Consider the following 17,302-nt stretch of genomic DNA (forward strand, 5'->3'; position numbering starts at 1 on the left):
CTGCCCTCCATGGCTTCTCTCCCCCGGTTCGCCTCTCTGCGCCATGTACCTGCTGAGTTCTGTGGTTCAGGTTGTGCAGATTGTTGTGTTAATCCTCAAATCAGTTTTCTCGGTGTGCAGGATCTGCTAAATTCAGCAAACATTCTTGATAGGGCTCTTAAACGTGCAAGGTATTCCACTGGTTCTGGGCTGGATATGAGACAGCAGTTCTCCTGACATACGCCTTCCACTCTAGACTGAATTTTTAATTCAGCTGCCGTAGGGACGGTCTTAAAAGTCATAATCCAGTCTGTGCATTTTCTAGACACTAGCTCAACCCTAGGTTGTGTGTGTGTGTGTGTGTGTGTGTGTGTGTGTGTGTGCATGAAAGCAGGGAAACTAGCATGTGGGGCCTCTCTGAGTCTTGGTCGTGTCAGCCTGGGAGGCCACTTAATGCCAGAGCTTTCAGATAAATCCCAGGCCAGTGTTAGTGGGATCATGAGCCAGTCCCAGATGGGCTGAATAAGACTAAGTCAGACCCTAAAAACGTCTTCTCAAAAGCAGGCTAGAACCAAATCAGTTTTGGGGGGCTAGGCATGTAGATCACCAGCTGAATATGTCAAAGATGTCAAATAATTGTCATTTTCCTCATTGCTTCACCAAAGCAGACCTACTGAGTTAGGGCCACAGATTCCTAAATACTGCTTTCCAGGGAACCACCCCCAGTCAATGAGAAGGCATACAAGATGAAGCCTCATTGCAATTTTTGACCTATATGCCATAAATATTGTCTTGTGTTAGGCTTCTTCTTATGTAATGCAGTCCCAACTATAATTGTGGCTAAGGTCTCCATGAAGAGGACTCTAGAGCTTTCCATTCCCTGATACATAATATATCTGTTAAAGAAATTAGATTTTAATTCAGATTTGATTCTCACCCCCAATAAACCCATACGAAAAGTGTACAAAAAGCATGGAGAAACCCACCTGTCACTTTGATATCCCCTGTGGCTTTGGCAATGTTGTTCTCAATCATACAGGAGTACGTGTTGTTGATCGTGACATTGTAGAGTACGGACACAACCTTCATGGTCACATTCTCAGAGTTCAGCTCAAAGCTGGTGTTGGAGACTTCTGAGAAGTTGGCTCCCTGGTCAACTTGGGATGCCCAGACCACTGTAGGCTGGGGGAACCATCGGGGAGCCTCACACCGTAGGCTCTCTGAGCTGGCATTATAGTCCACGTTCACCTCTGGGATGCTGAAGGCTGCAGGATTGAAAGGGGCAGATGTCAAGGTCATACCAATAAAACAATATAGCCTTTGAAGTGCAAGGTCTTAAAAACACAGTCATTTCCACCACTGAAGTGACTCAATACTTCCCCTGTGGGCTGTCTGTGCATGGCCCATTGTATAGTAGTTTCCAGTAAAGATTTACACAACCCTTTGGCCAAGACCTAAGTTTTAGGTATCATTGTTATAACAGGTAAATCTCTCCAACTAAGATGAGTTCCAGTTTATCCCTTTAAAGATAAAGGATAAAGTTGATCACAAGAAAGTGTATCCCTTAAGGAAATTGGGCATTTTCTCAGGTACCTGTATTTTTCTGCCTGGAGGATAAAGTTAGGGTGGGGAGGGAGAAGGAGAAGGAAAAAACAAACAGCATTCACCTGTCGCCCACAGAAATTCCATACACAGGCCTTCCCATCGTGGTGGTTTGGATTTTCTTGGGTGGAGCCTCTCCAGCCCTGGTGTCCAGGGGTAGAGGCAGGCATTTGTCTTCTTCTAAGATAGTTCTCCTTCTTGGGGAGGTAAGTGAACTTGGAAATTAAGACTAGCTTCTTCTAATATTCAGGCAGAAAGATACTTATGGAAAAATGTTAAGTCCTGGACTTTTGACTGTAAAACGCTTATCATGCCAGGATATAATTTATTAAGTTATTTAGCACTTTCCTTCACCCGGGACTGTGCTGGAACTGAGTGAGCGGTACAAGGAAAGTCCTTGCCTTGCCCTTAAAGAGTCTGCCATCTAGCAGGGGAGATGAGGCTCATCCCCCCCCAGCAGGCAGGGAATGAGCTCCCGGGAGATGATGTAAGGAACTGAGTGTACATGACAGTGAACCACCATTTATTGAGGGTGTTCTCTGTGCCAGGTACCAAATTCCAGACATTATTTCATTTGATCCTCACAACAGTTACAAGGATATCTATTATCACCATTTTAAAAATAAGCTTTTAAGTTTGGCATGATTTTAGATTTACAGAAACGTTGCCAGGATAGCACAGAGATCTTGTATACACCTCACCCCATTTTCCCTAATGTTAACATCCTAAATAACCGTGGCACATCTGTCAAAATGTGCCAGAGAAACCCATCACTGGTACATAACTATTATGTAGTTTTAATAGAAGCCATCGCTGGTACATAACTATTAACTTATCTCCAGACTTTGTTTGCATTTCACCAGTTTTCCCGCTAATGTCCTTTTTCTTCCCCAGCATCCCATATTGCATTTGGTCCTCCCATCCTCTTAGGTTCCTGTGGCCTGTGACAGTATCTCAGTCTTTCCATGTTTTTCCTGATCTTGACAGTTTTGAGTGGTATTGGTCAGATATTTTGTGGGATGCCCCTCTCTTGGAATCTGTCTGATGTTTTTCTCATGATTAGATTGGTGCTATGGGTTTTGGAGAGGAAGACTGTGGGAGGAAGAGTATCCTTCTCATCATGTCACATCAGAAGGCATGCTATCAACATGACTTATCACTGATGAGGTTAACTTTGATCACCCGGCTGAGGCAGGTTTCTCTGGAAGCTGGACTTCCTGAGAAAAACACACACTATGTGTGGTCATGGGGGAGGGAGGAAGTGTTAAGCTCTACCTCCAGGAGTGGGGAGATCTAAATACATTATTTGGAATTCATCTGTAAAGGTTTGTGCCGTCTCCCTCATATTTATAGAAGTATGGACTCACATGTTTATTTTATACTTGGAGTTCTAATTTACTACCATGCTGTTTATATGGTTGCTCAGACTGTTCCAGCTTTGCCATTGGAAGCCCTTTCAGTTGGCTCCGGTGTCCCTTTGATATGACCCTAGGAATCCCCATTTTAAGATGAAGAAACTAAGGCCCAGTCAGGTTGCCTTGCCCAGGTCACTATACTTGTCCAGGTCTGGCTCTAGATCTGTGCCTCAAACAAATATAAACACGTGTTATGAAGTGTCCAAGGAAGGCCTGTGCAGGCCAGGAGACCTCGGCATACTTTCTGCCTATCTTGCAAGGCCTTTCTCAAATGCCAAATTCTCCATGGGGGCTTTCCTATCCGTCCCCTCCCTAGGAATTTGGATGTGATCTCTCTCTCCCTCTGAATCCCCAAATCAATGTGTATTTCTCTTAAAGCATTTGATACACTTTACCAATTATTATAGTTATTTACCCATTTTTCTTATCTCTGCCCCAGCCCTCAACTCTATATGCTCTATACAAAGAGCTCTTCAAGACGGGGGACAATCATCTAGTTTTCTTAAACATCTTTTTACTCCTCACAGTACATTTCTGAGTTCCTTGTACAGTAATTCACCAAGCTGAGTTGATAAGGAAGGGTGGATTTCACTGGGGGAGGATTAGTGAGTTTATAGGACAATACTGTTTTTCATTAGTTCCTTTTGAAGTCTTCCTAAAATGGGTTCCACTGCCATAAGCCCCTGGAGGTACTGAATTCAGACTTGGGCTAGGGCCTACTTCTTGTAGAAAAGTCTCAGGCCAGATCACAGGTTTCTCTTGCTAGTAATGACACAGGCTACCATGAAAGAGACCACATTTATTTTGGCAAGATATTTCAGGGAGTATACCTGAAAATCTGGAAAAGACTAGAGTCCAGAGCAGAAGATTTTAAGATCTAATATGATAGGGGGCTATTTTTGGAGTTGCTGTGGGTCTTGGACAGCAAGGATGGCTGCTGGCAGAATTCAGACAGTCTTCGCCTTATTGGTCACTCTTGGGCACACATATTCCATCAGCCATCCATGGTCTTTAGCCCCAAATACCTTTGGGCACCTACCTTTGGGCACTTTCTTTCCCTCTTTCCCCAAGTGACTCACCTCCAGTCTTATACTCAAGGTTAGCATTCCCCTTGCCTTTGGAGGTGATGATGTAACATTTGTAGGTGCCAGCATCTGTGAGTTGCACGTTTTTCAGCCTCAGAGAGGCATTGCCACCTATCACTTGATCCGCAAACACAGCCGTCCTGCCTCTGAACATCTCGTCTTGGTCTGACAGGTCGTCTTTGCCTTCTTTGAACTCATGTACCAAGCCCATAACACCTTCCTTCAGCCACTGTATCACGATATCAGAAAGTTTGATGTCAGGTTCAAAAATGCAGCTCAGGATTCCATCCTCCCCGATGTTCCCAGCGGAGGTGAGAGTAGTGACTCTAATGGAGTGTCTCCCTGCAATTCAGGAAGCAAGGGTCAATGCTGAGGGAAGTCTTGGAATGTCTACAACCAAACCCTTCATTACTGAAGGCCAAACACTTCTGGAAAAAATTAGAAATGTAGAAGAACAGGAGAGACATAAAAAAAAGAAGACATAAGAATAGAAAGAACAGGGACACAATAGCCTTGATCTACAGCAAGATCTACAGCCTGTTTGGGAACAGGCAACCCAAACTTGAGAGGTGACAAGTAGAGAACATACGGAACTTGGAGTTTGAAATGGGAATTCAAGTCCTGGCTTTCTGACTTAATAGCTGTGTGAGCTTGAGTAAATCATGTAACCTCTCTGGGTCTCAGAAAAATGGAGGGAATGATATCTGTCTTCCCCACCTGAAAGGGTTCTTATGAGGATCAAATCAAATGGATGTGAACTTGATTTGCAAACTGCAATGACACACATCAGGTATTGTTACTCTTGGTTAACCAGAAGTGGCACAGAAGTGAGACCTCACGTTAACTAAATGTGGCTAGTGATTCTGGAGAATGCTAGATTCTAAAGTGCTGTTACTTTGATCTCCATTTGGATGATGAAGAAACCAAAGCAAAGAGGAGATAAGTGACTTGGTCAAGGTTATAGTGCTAGCTATGGTGTAATGAAGAATGGTACTTAATTTAATTGATTTTTGGCTTAAGATAGATACCACCCGCCCTCCAAACATACCACCAGTAGAAATATTAATTATGATGCCAGACGTGTCCACTGCCTCTCCCCCACTTGCCCAGTGGACAGCCTGTGCAATCTGTGAAGGACTGACCAACTGAATGACTGGGCATGCCTGTAGGGGTGACTTAATTAACCAAATCTTCTTCTTTTTTTAAATATAATTTATTGTCAATTTGGTTTCCATACAACACCCAGTGCTCATTCCAACAGGTGCCCTCCTCAATGCCCATCACCCACTTTCCCCTCTCCCCCACCCCCCATCAACCCTCAGTGTGTTCTCAGTACTTAAGAGTCTCTTATTAACCGAATCTTCTTGAGAGACTCCTTCCGTGGCTGGTTGTGAAGTGAAGGAGGGGGAGGGGCATTTGAGCCCAAGAGGAGAGTGGAGCCGATCCAAAGTGTGGGGGAGAGAACATGCGAGAGAAAGATGAAGAGAATCCTCCACCCCTAGAGCTGTCTTAGATCCTGAGGGGTTCCACGTCTAGTTCCTCTCCCAATCTCTGAGTACCTTTTAAACAAATGCTTTGTTATACTAAAACAGTCGGCACACACCTCTCCTACTTAGAGCCAAAAAAGTCCTACTTGATGGGTCCTGAGCATTTCTTGGCTTCCCTGTTGGTATTTCTGCGCTTCATCTTTGCTTCCATCCAATCTAGTTTACATGCATTCACCTTACGGGTAGACCTTAAAATACAGTCTGGACACATCAGTTTTATAATCACTAATCTTCCACGGCTCCCAAAGGCTGTGGAGTAAATAAAGTTCAGACTTACTAGCATGGCCTTCAAAGCTAAATCCTGGTTGGCACATAGTAAGTGCCCCATAGATATTAGTTTTTATCGCCGCCTTTCCAGTCTCATTTCCTAACACATCCTTCCATAGTCTCTACTATTTATGTATATCAAGTGATTTATTGATTTTCTGCTTTCACTGGAAAAAATACACAAGGTATGCACGCTATTTTTCAGATTTAAGAGGTAAATGCTATGAACATAAGGATATCCTTGGCATTTCACCTCTCCTAGCCCATTAGGGATTGGAACTAATTGGCTCATAGGCTTTATGGAAAGTAGGTGAAGGTACTGGATGGAGGACAGACCCAAAGAAGTTAAGCTCAGTGGGTTTATTTAGAAAGAACAGTTACTGATAGAAGAAAGTTCTAGGTAAAAAAGAGGCAGGGGAAACAAAGCCTGTGCACAGGCTGGCTTGGGAGGAAGTTGCGCAGACTTTTGAGTGTGGGGGAAGTGAGACCTGGGAGCAGCTGCCATGCACAGTGGCCATTCACGTGGGAGATCTGGGAGAGAAATTATGAAAGACGACTGTACGGAGTTTCAATGCATTATATGAATGCAACAGGCCCCATCCCCTGCCTTGGCATTTTCTTGAACTCTGCTTTAAAGATTTAATTTGCTTTTCAATTATTTTTACTTGACAGACTAATATCCAAGACATTCCAGGGTAGTACTGGTTATACCATTATACTATGCATCTTCACACCCCTGTTCATCTTGCACCTACAATTTATAGTTCCCCCCTCTCCTTTATCACCAGCTATCCAAATTCTACTTCTATGCAAGGCTGTTCAGATGGCAGCCCTTGCGTGAAGCCCTCTTTTGATCTGCCAAGACAAAATTAATAGATTCTCTACTCTCCCATAATACTTTCCCTTGCCTTTATTATAGCAGCTGTCTCCCTCCACCTTGTGTCTAGCCTGTCCCTGGCACACATTTGTAAGCTTTTCAAGGATGGAGGCTGTCTTCATGATATTCGTAAGCCCTATAATGCTCTGATTTTGTATGTCAACTTGACTGGGCCATGGGATGCCCAGGCATTTGGTCAGACATTCTGGGGCGTCTGTGAGGATGTTTCTGGATAAGATTAACATTTGATTCAGTAGAGTAAAGCAGGTCACCCCCCGCCCCTTATTTGGGGGGCGTCATGCAATCAGTAGAAGGCCTGAATAGAACACAAAGCCTGAGTAAGAGGGAACTCCGACTGCCTGATTGCTTTCAGCCGGGACGTTCGTCTTTTCCTGCCTTTGGGCTAGACCTGAAATACTGTCTTCTTGGATCTTGAGCCTGCCAGTTTTGGGACTGGAACTACATCATTGGCTCTCCAGGTTCTCAAGCCTTTGGACTCAGATTGGAACTCAACCATCTGGGTCTCCAGCTTGATGAAGCAGATCTTGGGATTTTTTAGCCTCCACAATTGTGTGAGCCAATTCTTTCTAAATCTCTCCCTCCCTCTCTCTCATTACACACACACACACACACACATACACACACACACACACTCCAATTGGTTCTGGGTTCTGTTTCTCGGGACGACCCTGACTAATACAAATTTTGGTACTAAGAAGTGAGGTGCTGGTGTAATAGACTAGTAAGCATGTGGAGGGTGCTTTGAAACAGGGTCCTGGGTAGGGGCTGGAAGAATTTTAAGATGCATGTAGAAATATGGATGTTAAGGGTGATTCTGGTAAGGTCTCAGATGGAAATGGGAACATGTTATTGGAAACTGGAGGAAAAGTCATCCTGTTATAAAGTGGCAAAGAACTTGGTTAAACTATGTTCTAGTGTTTCGTGGAAAGTTGAATTTATAAGTGATGGAATTTTGAATTTACAAGTAATGGAGTTGGGTATATAATTAATTGATTGTATATTTTTAAAGTGATCTCTACACCAAATGTGGGGCTCGAACTCATGACCTCGAGATCAAGAGTCAGATGCTGTACTCACTGAGCCAGCCAGGTGCCCCTAACTGAGATTTCTAAGCAAAGGTTTGAAGGAGCATTTTGGTTACTCCTGACTGCTTATATAGTAACATTTAAGAAAGGAAAGAGATGAATTGAAGAAGGAATTGTTAAGTTAAAAAAGAACCATAACTTGAAGATTTGGAAATTTCTCAGCCTATCCATATTGCAAAAAAATAAGAAAGGTTTAATTAGCCACCTCGGCAGAAGCCAGGAATAGAAATGGGGACTATACCAGCAGCAACAGCACCAGCAGGGGACAGAAAAACTAAAGGGGATAGAAAAAATGAGACAAATGAAGGAAGGCTGTCAGACTTCTTAGATCCTGCAGGCCAAGACCATAGAGCTGTAATATGTGCTATTCTTCCAGAAAAGGGAAAAACAATCTAAAGGTGATGCGCAGAGATCATCGGGTGTGCCTCCTTCCTTTCAAAGGACGAGGGCCATTGTCCGTGTTTCAACAGGCCAGAGGGCCACTACCATTGTAGCCTTAGAGACGGGACCACCTAAAACCTGGGGAGGACTTTCCAGCCTCCAGAACTGTGAGAAAATAAATTTCTGTTTTTTAAGCCACCCAGTCTATGATATTTTGTTATGGCAGCCTGAACAAAGTAAGACAAGTGCCTAATGCTACATTTCTACAAAGAAAAAGAGTGTTTGTTCATTGAATGAATACATGAATGAGTGAATGGAAATAAGTAGAAATCAAGGCACTATATGAGATAATGCTACTCTCCAAAATGGTTGTAGGAATAAGGAATATTCGGCAGGATTACCGCATCTAAATTTTGGGGAAACGTGAGCCACTGGAAAAGAAAGCAATGAAAATACAGAGATCCTCAATATAATCATGGAGCAAATGTAACTATGTTAGAGCAGGGATAAATTTGATTGTAGTTTATAAAGTGCCATTAAAGTTGAATTGAAAAATTACTTTTCAGAAAAAATACATGATTAACACAGTTTATAGAGAGAATGAAATGGTAATGACATATCTGAGTTTGGTAATTGTGCTACCGAATTAATTTTAATGTGTTGGCCTTGAGCCCAAAGGTAGAGAATTTGCTGAAATATCTCTTAGAGAACTTAATGATTGAAAGTAGGCAAGTGTGGAGTGCCCCAGGGACCCACTGCAGGCTCTAGCCCATTTAAGGTTGCATTAAAGATGGGGCAGATGGAATGAGCATAATGTCGATTAAATGCTCCCCTCCCTTATCAAATCAAGAGGAGGAATAAAAACTAGGGAGAACTTAAAAAACCATGAGGACCTAGCCATGGCTTTGCACCCAGAAAGCAATCAATAAATGCTTGTTAGCTGAATAAATGATGATTAAAAGTGATTAAAGGAAATTTCATTTGCAAGCAATAGCATACAAATATTGCTTTTCAAAAAAGAAGAAAATAAAAGAAAGAAAAAGAAAGAAAGAGAGAAAGAAAGAAAGGAAAGAAAGAAAGAAATCTGTATTCAAACTTGCAAGCAAATATTGGCTCAAAGAGCCAATTGTTTTAGGAAACACAATCTGGCCTGGTAGTATTCTCCAGGCCTCTTAACCACCAGTGGCTCTTGTGTGATTTGGTGAGCCGGAGGGTAAGAGGACTCCAGGAGATGGGTTTGAGGTGGTTATCTATTGATAGAGATTTCTGTTAATTGAAACAGGCACAGATTTTAAGAATTTCACTGGCCTCTAAGATTTCAACTTTAAAGTTGGAAAGCCCTGCCACTTACTGAAAATGCATTCTCTAGCCCTTGAGGGCTAATTGCTCTGACAGCTCTGGTTTGCATCGGAGAAGAGTAGCTGTAAAAGAGAAGCAGGCCAAAATCTGAGCGGTTCTGTTTTCACACTGGGTGAGCGCTATTCAATTGCCCTGCCCTGTAGGAGCAGAAATCTCTTGGAAAGTGAGGTTATAGGTGACACAAGGCAAGACTTCTTTACAGAAATTATAATCTGGGATGTCCAGTGCCACTGGATAAAACCTGGAAAATGAACTTTCTTTTGAAATGACTCAGTGAGACAAGTTCTGTACATTCCAGTAGCATAGACAGCATACTGGGAGCTTTCAGGAATGGTTGTTCGGCATTGGCTGGAAACACCCAGCCACCTGGATGGACACCATAGCACAAGGCTTAAAGGTGGTAACACGTAGGCTTAAGCTGGCACCAATGTGAGTGCCCCTCTTGCCAGAGAGGAGAGCAGGGTGGGGGTAACGGCTGCTTCTGTGAGAAGAAATGAGGAGGGATGCTGGGCCATGCTAGATGAAGGGACAATGTGGGAAGCCACTGTAGAATATGGTGTTTGAGAACGGGTATCAGGCTGTCTGGATTCAAGTCTCATCTCTGCCACTTACTGGATATGTGATCTTGGGCAAGTTTTCTAACTTCTTTATTTCATTTTTTTTTTCATCTTTAAAAAATTTTCTAACGTTTACTTATTTTTGAGAGACAGGGACAGAACATGAACAGAGGAGGGGCAGAGAGTGGGAGACACAGAATCCAAAGGAGGCTCCAGGCTCTGAGCTGTCAGCACAGAGCCTGACGTGGGGCTCGACCTCATGAACCGCGAGATCATGACCTGAGTCGAGGTTGGACGCTTAAATGACTGAGCCACCCAGGTGCCCCTAAAATTAAGATGTTAATGATAGTAGCTCCCTCAGACAGTCCCTGAAAGGTCTAAAGGATACAGCGCAGGCAAAGAGCTTAACATAGCACCTGACTTGCCAGATGTTAAATCTTAATGCTTTTGATAACCATTATTAACTAGAATCATTTGGAAAGATTGCAGATCAGAGCACCAGGAGGACAGGAAGACTTTACTAAGTGCTTCAGTTATAGTGACTCCTTTTAAGCCTGGTAAGAACCAGGAAAGATAAGAATTCCCATTATGCCCTTCTTATGACTGAGGATAAAGAGGCTCCATGGGATTAAATGGCTGGCCGAAGCTCTGTCTAGCATGTAGTGGAGCCAGGATCAAACACAATCTTGTCTGGAACTAACCCTGTGCTCTTTCTGCCACATTTGGCTTATATCCATGACCAGCTTGAGACGCACAGAGAGCCCATCCAGTAAGATGGTATCTTTACCTTACGTAAAATTAAAAACGATTGAAAACCATGAAACGAAAGTAAGAAAGGCCAACAACTGTTTCTCAGATGACTACAATTAAAAAATATCTCTATTTCTATATTTATATCTAGATAGGTTCTCTAGACCTAGCTCTAGAGATATAGATCTGTATGCCTCTCAAATACTTTGCAGACAATTTGTTCAGTCTCCTGTTTCGGTGCCATGAGCACATGCCTGGTTGGCTTATCCGGTGTCCAAAGATGGAGTATTTATTATGAGACCGTGTCCTGTGGCTTCCTGCCCTGGCCTAACTTCAGAGGAGGTGTCCAGCCCTGGCATGGCCAGGAAATTGCGGAAGTTTTAAGAAGTGCCATATAAATGCATTAATAACAACAATTTATTATCAATAGCACCGACGCTATCAATCTAAATAACAGTGACAGCCATTTATTACACTCATGTGCCAGGTACTTCGCAAACACTTTTCTCATTGAATTCCCACAATGGCTCTTTTACCAGCGAAGAAACCATTTCTGGAAAGTTAAGTTCTAAGTGTCAGACCTGAGATGAGAACGTCTCTGTCTGATCCCTCAACTCTTCCCTTACACAGAGCTGTTCCAAGTCATCCAGTGAGTGAGTGACAGTGTGAGGACTGGGCTGCAGAGGGTCAGGGACCTTTCCACGGTGTCCGCCCCCACCTCCCGCCCCCGTCTCGAAGGGCCATCCACAAAGGCTGTCCTATAACCAGGGATTAATGGGAGCCTCTCAACCTCTCTTCCAAATAATTCACCTCACGTGCATTTTATGTGTTCTGGGGTCCATACTTAGTACTCTTCAGGAGTGAGGTGGCGATGAGGAGCTGGCATATGTGACCTCAGGAGAGTGTTGAAGAGGTGGAATTGTTTTCTGTATTTAGGAATATCTCTATGTCTGAGCTGCGGTCTCAGGAATGATGCCTACAAGGGACACCAGAAAACACCCTTCCCTTTCCACAACTCTGTACGAAAATCATTATCTGTACCGGGGAGGTAGGGAAGAGTGTGGGTTCTGGAAGCAAATTACCAGGGCCTGAAACACAACTGTGCCATTTGCTAGCTGTGTGCAACCTTGGGTGAGTAGTTATTGGGAGGCAGGAATAATACTTTTCTCCTCTTTGTTGTGAATAGTAAGTTGGATAATGTATGCAAAGTTATTTATTGCAGTGAGGTGCACATAGGAAAGATTCAAAAGATATTGCCATCATCATCACCATCACCTACGTAATGCCATTTCCTTAATTTCACTGCCTTGTGTATGAAGCCAGCTAACATTTTTTTTAAAGTGGATTTATTTATTTTGAGAGACAGAGCGGGTGGGAGAGGGGAAGAGAGAGAGGAAGAGAGAGAATCCTAAGCAGGCTCCACACTGTCAGCGTGGAGCCCAACGTGAGGCCCAAACTTGCGAACCGTGAGATCATGACCTGAGCCAAAATCAAGAATCGGGCACTAACTGACTGAGCCAGGCGCCCCAAGCCAGCTAACATTTTATTGAATTTATCTAAAGTGTGATAATATGATGCTCTCGGGTAAGGGTTATGGGTGTTTTAATAAAGGCAACTGAGAAAAATCCAACTAAAGAGTGTTAAATTCATAAACAGCCTATTGTATTCAAAATGACCAGCTTTAACCCCATGAAATAGGACGGAGGCAGAAAACCTCTTTATTGGCAGTAGGGTTTTAATATTACTGGTGGAATATTGCTGGACTGGGTAGACTAGCTTTTATCCATGTATTTGCTTCTCCAAGCACCCATCCACTTGTCCGTTCAAAAAAGCACTTAGGGAGTACCCTCTGAGCATCCTGTTCAGGGGACGGAGCTAAGTACTGAGGTCGCTATAGTCATACAATAGGAAAAGTGTGAGTGGCAAAATGTTGACTGTCACAGGGAAGCTGTGGCAATGTGAAAATTCTTGCTAGGGTGGTCAAGTAAAAGATAATTCCATAAGGGGTATCATGCCAAGCCGTTTAGCCCTAAGCCCAAAAAAGGTTCGTCACCAAGATTTAGAGTGCAGGACAAACACTAGAGTTGTTGCTGTTGTTTTTGTTGTTTTTGTTGTTTTTAAGGCAGTGTATTTTTTATTTTATTTTAGTTTTAGAGAGAGAGAGTGTGCGAGCAGGGAAGAGGGACAGAGAGAGGCGGGGGGAGGGAGAGAGAATCTCAAGCAGGCTCCTTGCACAGCGTGGAGCTTGATGAAGGGCTGAAGCCCATGACCATGGGAACATGACCTGAGCCAAAATCAAGAGTTAGATACTCAACTGACTGAGCCACCAGGTGCCTAGGGTTTTAATTCAAGGAGATGTATAAGATCCAGAATGGGTAAATTATAACTAAGGAAGAGCTAACTAAGCATTAGTGAAGAAGTTACCAAAATGTATATACTGATATCTTTAAAAGTTAGTTCAAAATATTCACTTTATCAGTCAATATTTTATTTCCCAATGTATATATACACATATTTTATAATACATATTTGTAATGTGTGTATATATATGAATATATTTAAATTTTTTTAATGTTTATTTTTGAGAGACAGAGAGACAGAGACAGAGTGCAAGTGGGGGAAACACAGAGAGAGGGGGAGGCACAGAATCCAAAGCAGGCTTCAGGCTCTGAGCTGTCAGCACAGAGCCTGATGCAGGGCTTGAACCCATGAACCACAAGATCATGACCTGAGCCAAAGTCGGATACTTAACTGACTGAGCCATCTAGGCGCCCCTATATGTGTGTGTTAAAGTACAACACATATACATAAAAATATATACATCGTAACTGTGCAGTCTGCAGAATTATCACATTTTCATTTCCACGTAACCACCACCCATACCAAGAACTATAACTTGACTATCCCACAGAAGTCCCCTCATGCTGCCTCCTAAAGGCTACCCCCTCAACTCTTCCCAGGGTAGTAACCACTATTCTCCTTTCTAATAGAGATTCATTTGCCTGTTTATGAACTATATATACGTGGAATTATATAGAACGTACTGTTTTGTGTCTGCTTCTGTCACTCAACATTATGATTCTCATATGAACATGCACTCAGTCTCCTCAGTCACCAGGAAATAGAAATTAAAACCACAAAAGGATTCTACAGTATCTAGGGTTGGTGAGGACATGAAACACTGGATCTCTCATACACTTCTGGTGAAGAGTAAATTGGTAAACATTTTGGAAAGCTGAATGATAGCATCTCCTAAAAGCTATTAATTGGATTTCTTTTTAAAAAATGTTAATTTATTTATTTTGAGAGAGAGTGAGTGGGGCAGGGGCAGAGAGAAAGAGAGAGGGAATCCCAAGCAGACTTGGCATTGTCAGTGGGAAACCTGACACAGGCCTGGATCTCACAAACCGTGAGATCATGACCTGAGCCGACATCAAAAGTCAGATGCTTGGGGTGCCTGGGTGGCGCAGTCGGTTAAGCGTCCGACTTCAGCCAGGTCACGATCTCACGGTCTGGGAGTTCGAGCCCCGCGTCAGGCTCTGGGCTGATGGCTCGGAGCCTGGAGCCTGTTTCCGATTCTGTGTCTCCCTCTCTCTCTGCCCCTCCCCCGTTCATGCTCTGTCTCTCTCTGTCCCAAAAATAAATAAAAATGTTAAAAAAAAAAAAAAAGTCAGATGCTTAACCGACTGAGTCACAGGTGGCCATGTTGGCTTTCCTGGACATACTCTTTTGAGAAGTGTTTATTTTAAGATACTAGAAAAAAGAATGAAAAGACAGCAAAACAAAGCAGAAAGAGGGACATTAATAAAGATAAAAGCCAAAACTAATTAAATAGGAAAACAATCAGAGACAAACCTAAACGTGGCTCTTTCAAAACTACTGTTGAGCTAATAATGCCCTGTAAACCTGCTTTAAGATGAGAGAAGGAGAGAGAGATACACACAGACTGATGGACAGATAAAATGCCCAAGATCAGGACTAGGTAGAGAGAGAACATAAAAAGAAAATGAATTATAAAAGAATATTAGAATAAAACAGGCTAGTACACTCAGAAACAGATCCATACACATTTAGATACTCGATTTATGATAAAAATAGCACTTGGTGAGACGTGGGGGAAGGACAGTATTTTTGACAAATGGTGCGAGATTGCCTGGAGAGCCACACGGAACATATGAATCTTGACCACTCTCTTGCACCACACACAAAATTAATTCTGAATGGTTAATAGATATAAATGAGAAAGGTAAAATAAGAAAGCTTCTAGAAGATAACTTAGGGAAAAAATCTTCATGACCTTGGGATAGGCAAATATTTTTTTAACCAAACAGGCTACAAAAAGCTCCAGTATAAAGGAAAAGATGGATAAAATGGACTAGGTTAAAATTAAGAGCTTTTGCTCGCATTGAAAGACATCATTAAGAGAGGGAAAAAGCAAGCCATAGCGTAGAAGAGATTTTGCAATGCATATAACCAAATTGCATCCAAAATATATAAAGGATTCCTACAAATCAAAAAGAAAAAGGCAGATAATCCAATCAAAATGGATGAAAGACAAAAATACCTTTTTTTTTTTTTTAAGTTTTTAGTTTTTTTAAGTAATCTCTATACCCAGCATGGGGCTCAGACTTACAACCCCAACATCAAGAGTATCCTGCTCTACTGACTGAGCCAACCAGGCACCCTAAAATACCTATTTTTTCTCTTAAAATATTTTTGTAATGCTTGTTAATTTTGAGAGAGAGAGACAGAGACAGAGACAGAGTGTGAGCGGGGGAGGGGCAGAGAGAGAGGGAGACAGAGAATCCGAAGCAGGCTCCAGGCTCTGAGCTGTCAGCACAGAGCTCAACGTGGGGCTCGAACCCTCAGAGCCCGAGATCACGACCTGAGCCAGAGTTGGACGCTTAACTGACTGAACTACCCAGGCGCCCCCCAAAATACCTATTTTCGATCAAGGAAGTGGGGAAAGGTGCTAATGCCTTTTCTAGGCAAACACATGTACCACTACCATTTTCTTCACTTAAGCCACAACCACTGTTTGGTGGCAGCACATCCCCACCAGAGGAGAGTGACAGAGACAACAGGCAGCTGGGACTATAGAAACTGAAGTTATAAAGCGACAGCTTTGGCCCCAGACTAAGTTAAAATAGAAATGTTGGCCTGAGTCAGGCAGCTTAAGGGAAATGGAGCAAACAGTTTGCCTCGGAGAAGACAGCTGTGGCCTAACTCACTCAATGTTTTAATTAAGTGGCATCCATAATAGACGCTTCCAAGTCACGGTCCACACAGAAGAGGGGAGAGAAGACTATTCCTGCAACTGACATCAGCTGCCTTCGGAATCTCACCATCCACGCACGGTGGCGTCAGTTTCCTGCACAAACAGCAGTCACAACCTGTCTTCCCGCTACCTAGGACCCGATATTCTTTAACACTTCAGCAACGTTTCAATGCAAAGGAACCACCCACCCGGGCCAACCATTGCTAGAATGGCTCGCCGTAGCCCTTTACCTGTGACGCCAGATACCTTCAGCGCTGATTGGTAGGTAGAATACCCTGGTACACATCCCGTTTGGCTCTCGCAACTACCTGGGGACCTGGGCATTAATTCCCCCATCCTACGAATGAGGCAACTGAGGCCCTGGGAGTTAAATGACTAATTCGGAGAGAGCGGAGTCCATAAGTGGAAGAAGCAATGCTCTGCTCTGAGGTTTTCTGGGTCCAAGCCCTGCGCTCTTTCCGTTCGACCGCGCTGAGTAATCGGGCACCTAAGTGGTAAGGGGTGAATGGATCACGATAACGCAAGAAATCACATACCTGAGATACCAAAACCGATGATAAGTGCAATGGCTCCAGCCAAAACAATGATGATGCTAATAATGCTATGGAGAGATAGAGAAACAGGAAATTACTCTTCAGTTCACTTGACATGCTGCTTTGTGACCCGGGTTCATGTGTGTCATTTGTCAGAGGTGCCACAGAAAGCATCTCAACTTTCTTCTTCACCGTAAGCCCCTTCCTAGGAACAGGCGCCTTTGGAAGGGGTCTCAACAATTCCATCCCCGTGTCCCTGGGGGTGCCGGGGGTCATGAAAGCAGTGACTTTGTGTATCATCTTACTGTCCTATTTCCAGATCAGGGAAGACCACATACAAAGATCGTTGGGACAAAACTGAGGGCATCTCTGTGGTGTTGGGTGCAACCTGCGGGGGGACTGGTTCCATACTCAGCCCACACTGAGCATTAATGCCCAGCATTGATCTATCTGCCTTGTCTCCTTCCATAGACTTTAAACAATTTTTTTAATGTTTATTCATTTTTTAGACACAGAGACTGAATGCAAGCAGAGGAGGGGCAGAGAGAGAGAGAGAGAGAGGGAGA

The 17,302-nt window shown here is 43.2% G+C and overlaps 1 protein-coding gene across 2 annotated transcripts in view; it reads right to left on the reverse strand.

Annotated features, from left to right (window-relative positions):
- Positions 1–17,302, reverse strand: part of VTCN1 (V-set domain containing T cell activation inhibitor 1) — a 62,535-nt gene that overhangs the window by 13,240 nt on the left and 31,993 nt on the right. The window contains exons 2-4 of one of the 2 annotated variants that reach the window (XM_043575952.1): positions 16,740–16,804; positions 4,076–4,423; positions 966–1,244 (exon numbers count right to left, since the gene is read on the reverse strand). In XM_043575952.1, coding sequence (XP_043431887.1) covers positions 966–1,244; positions 4,076–4,423; positions 16,740–16,804 — 692 coding nt within the window. The remainder of the gene's footprint in view (positions 1–965; positions 1,245–4,075; positions 4,424–16,739; positions 16,805–17,302) is intronic. The other variant, XM_043575953.1, reaches the window with a different exon arrangement.

Source organism: Prionailurus bengalensis, chromosome C1 (genome assembly GCF_016509475.1).
Source record: "Prionailurus bengalensis isolate Pbe53 chromosome C1, Fcat_Pben_1.1_paternal_pri, whole genome shotgun sequence".
NCBI classification, from domain to species: domain Eukaryota; kingdom Metazoa; phylum Chordata; class Mammalia; order Carnivora; family Felidae; genus Prionailurus; species Prionailurus bengalensis.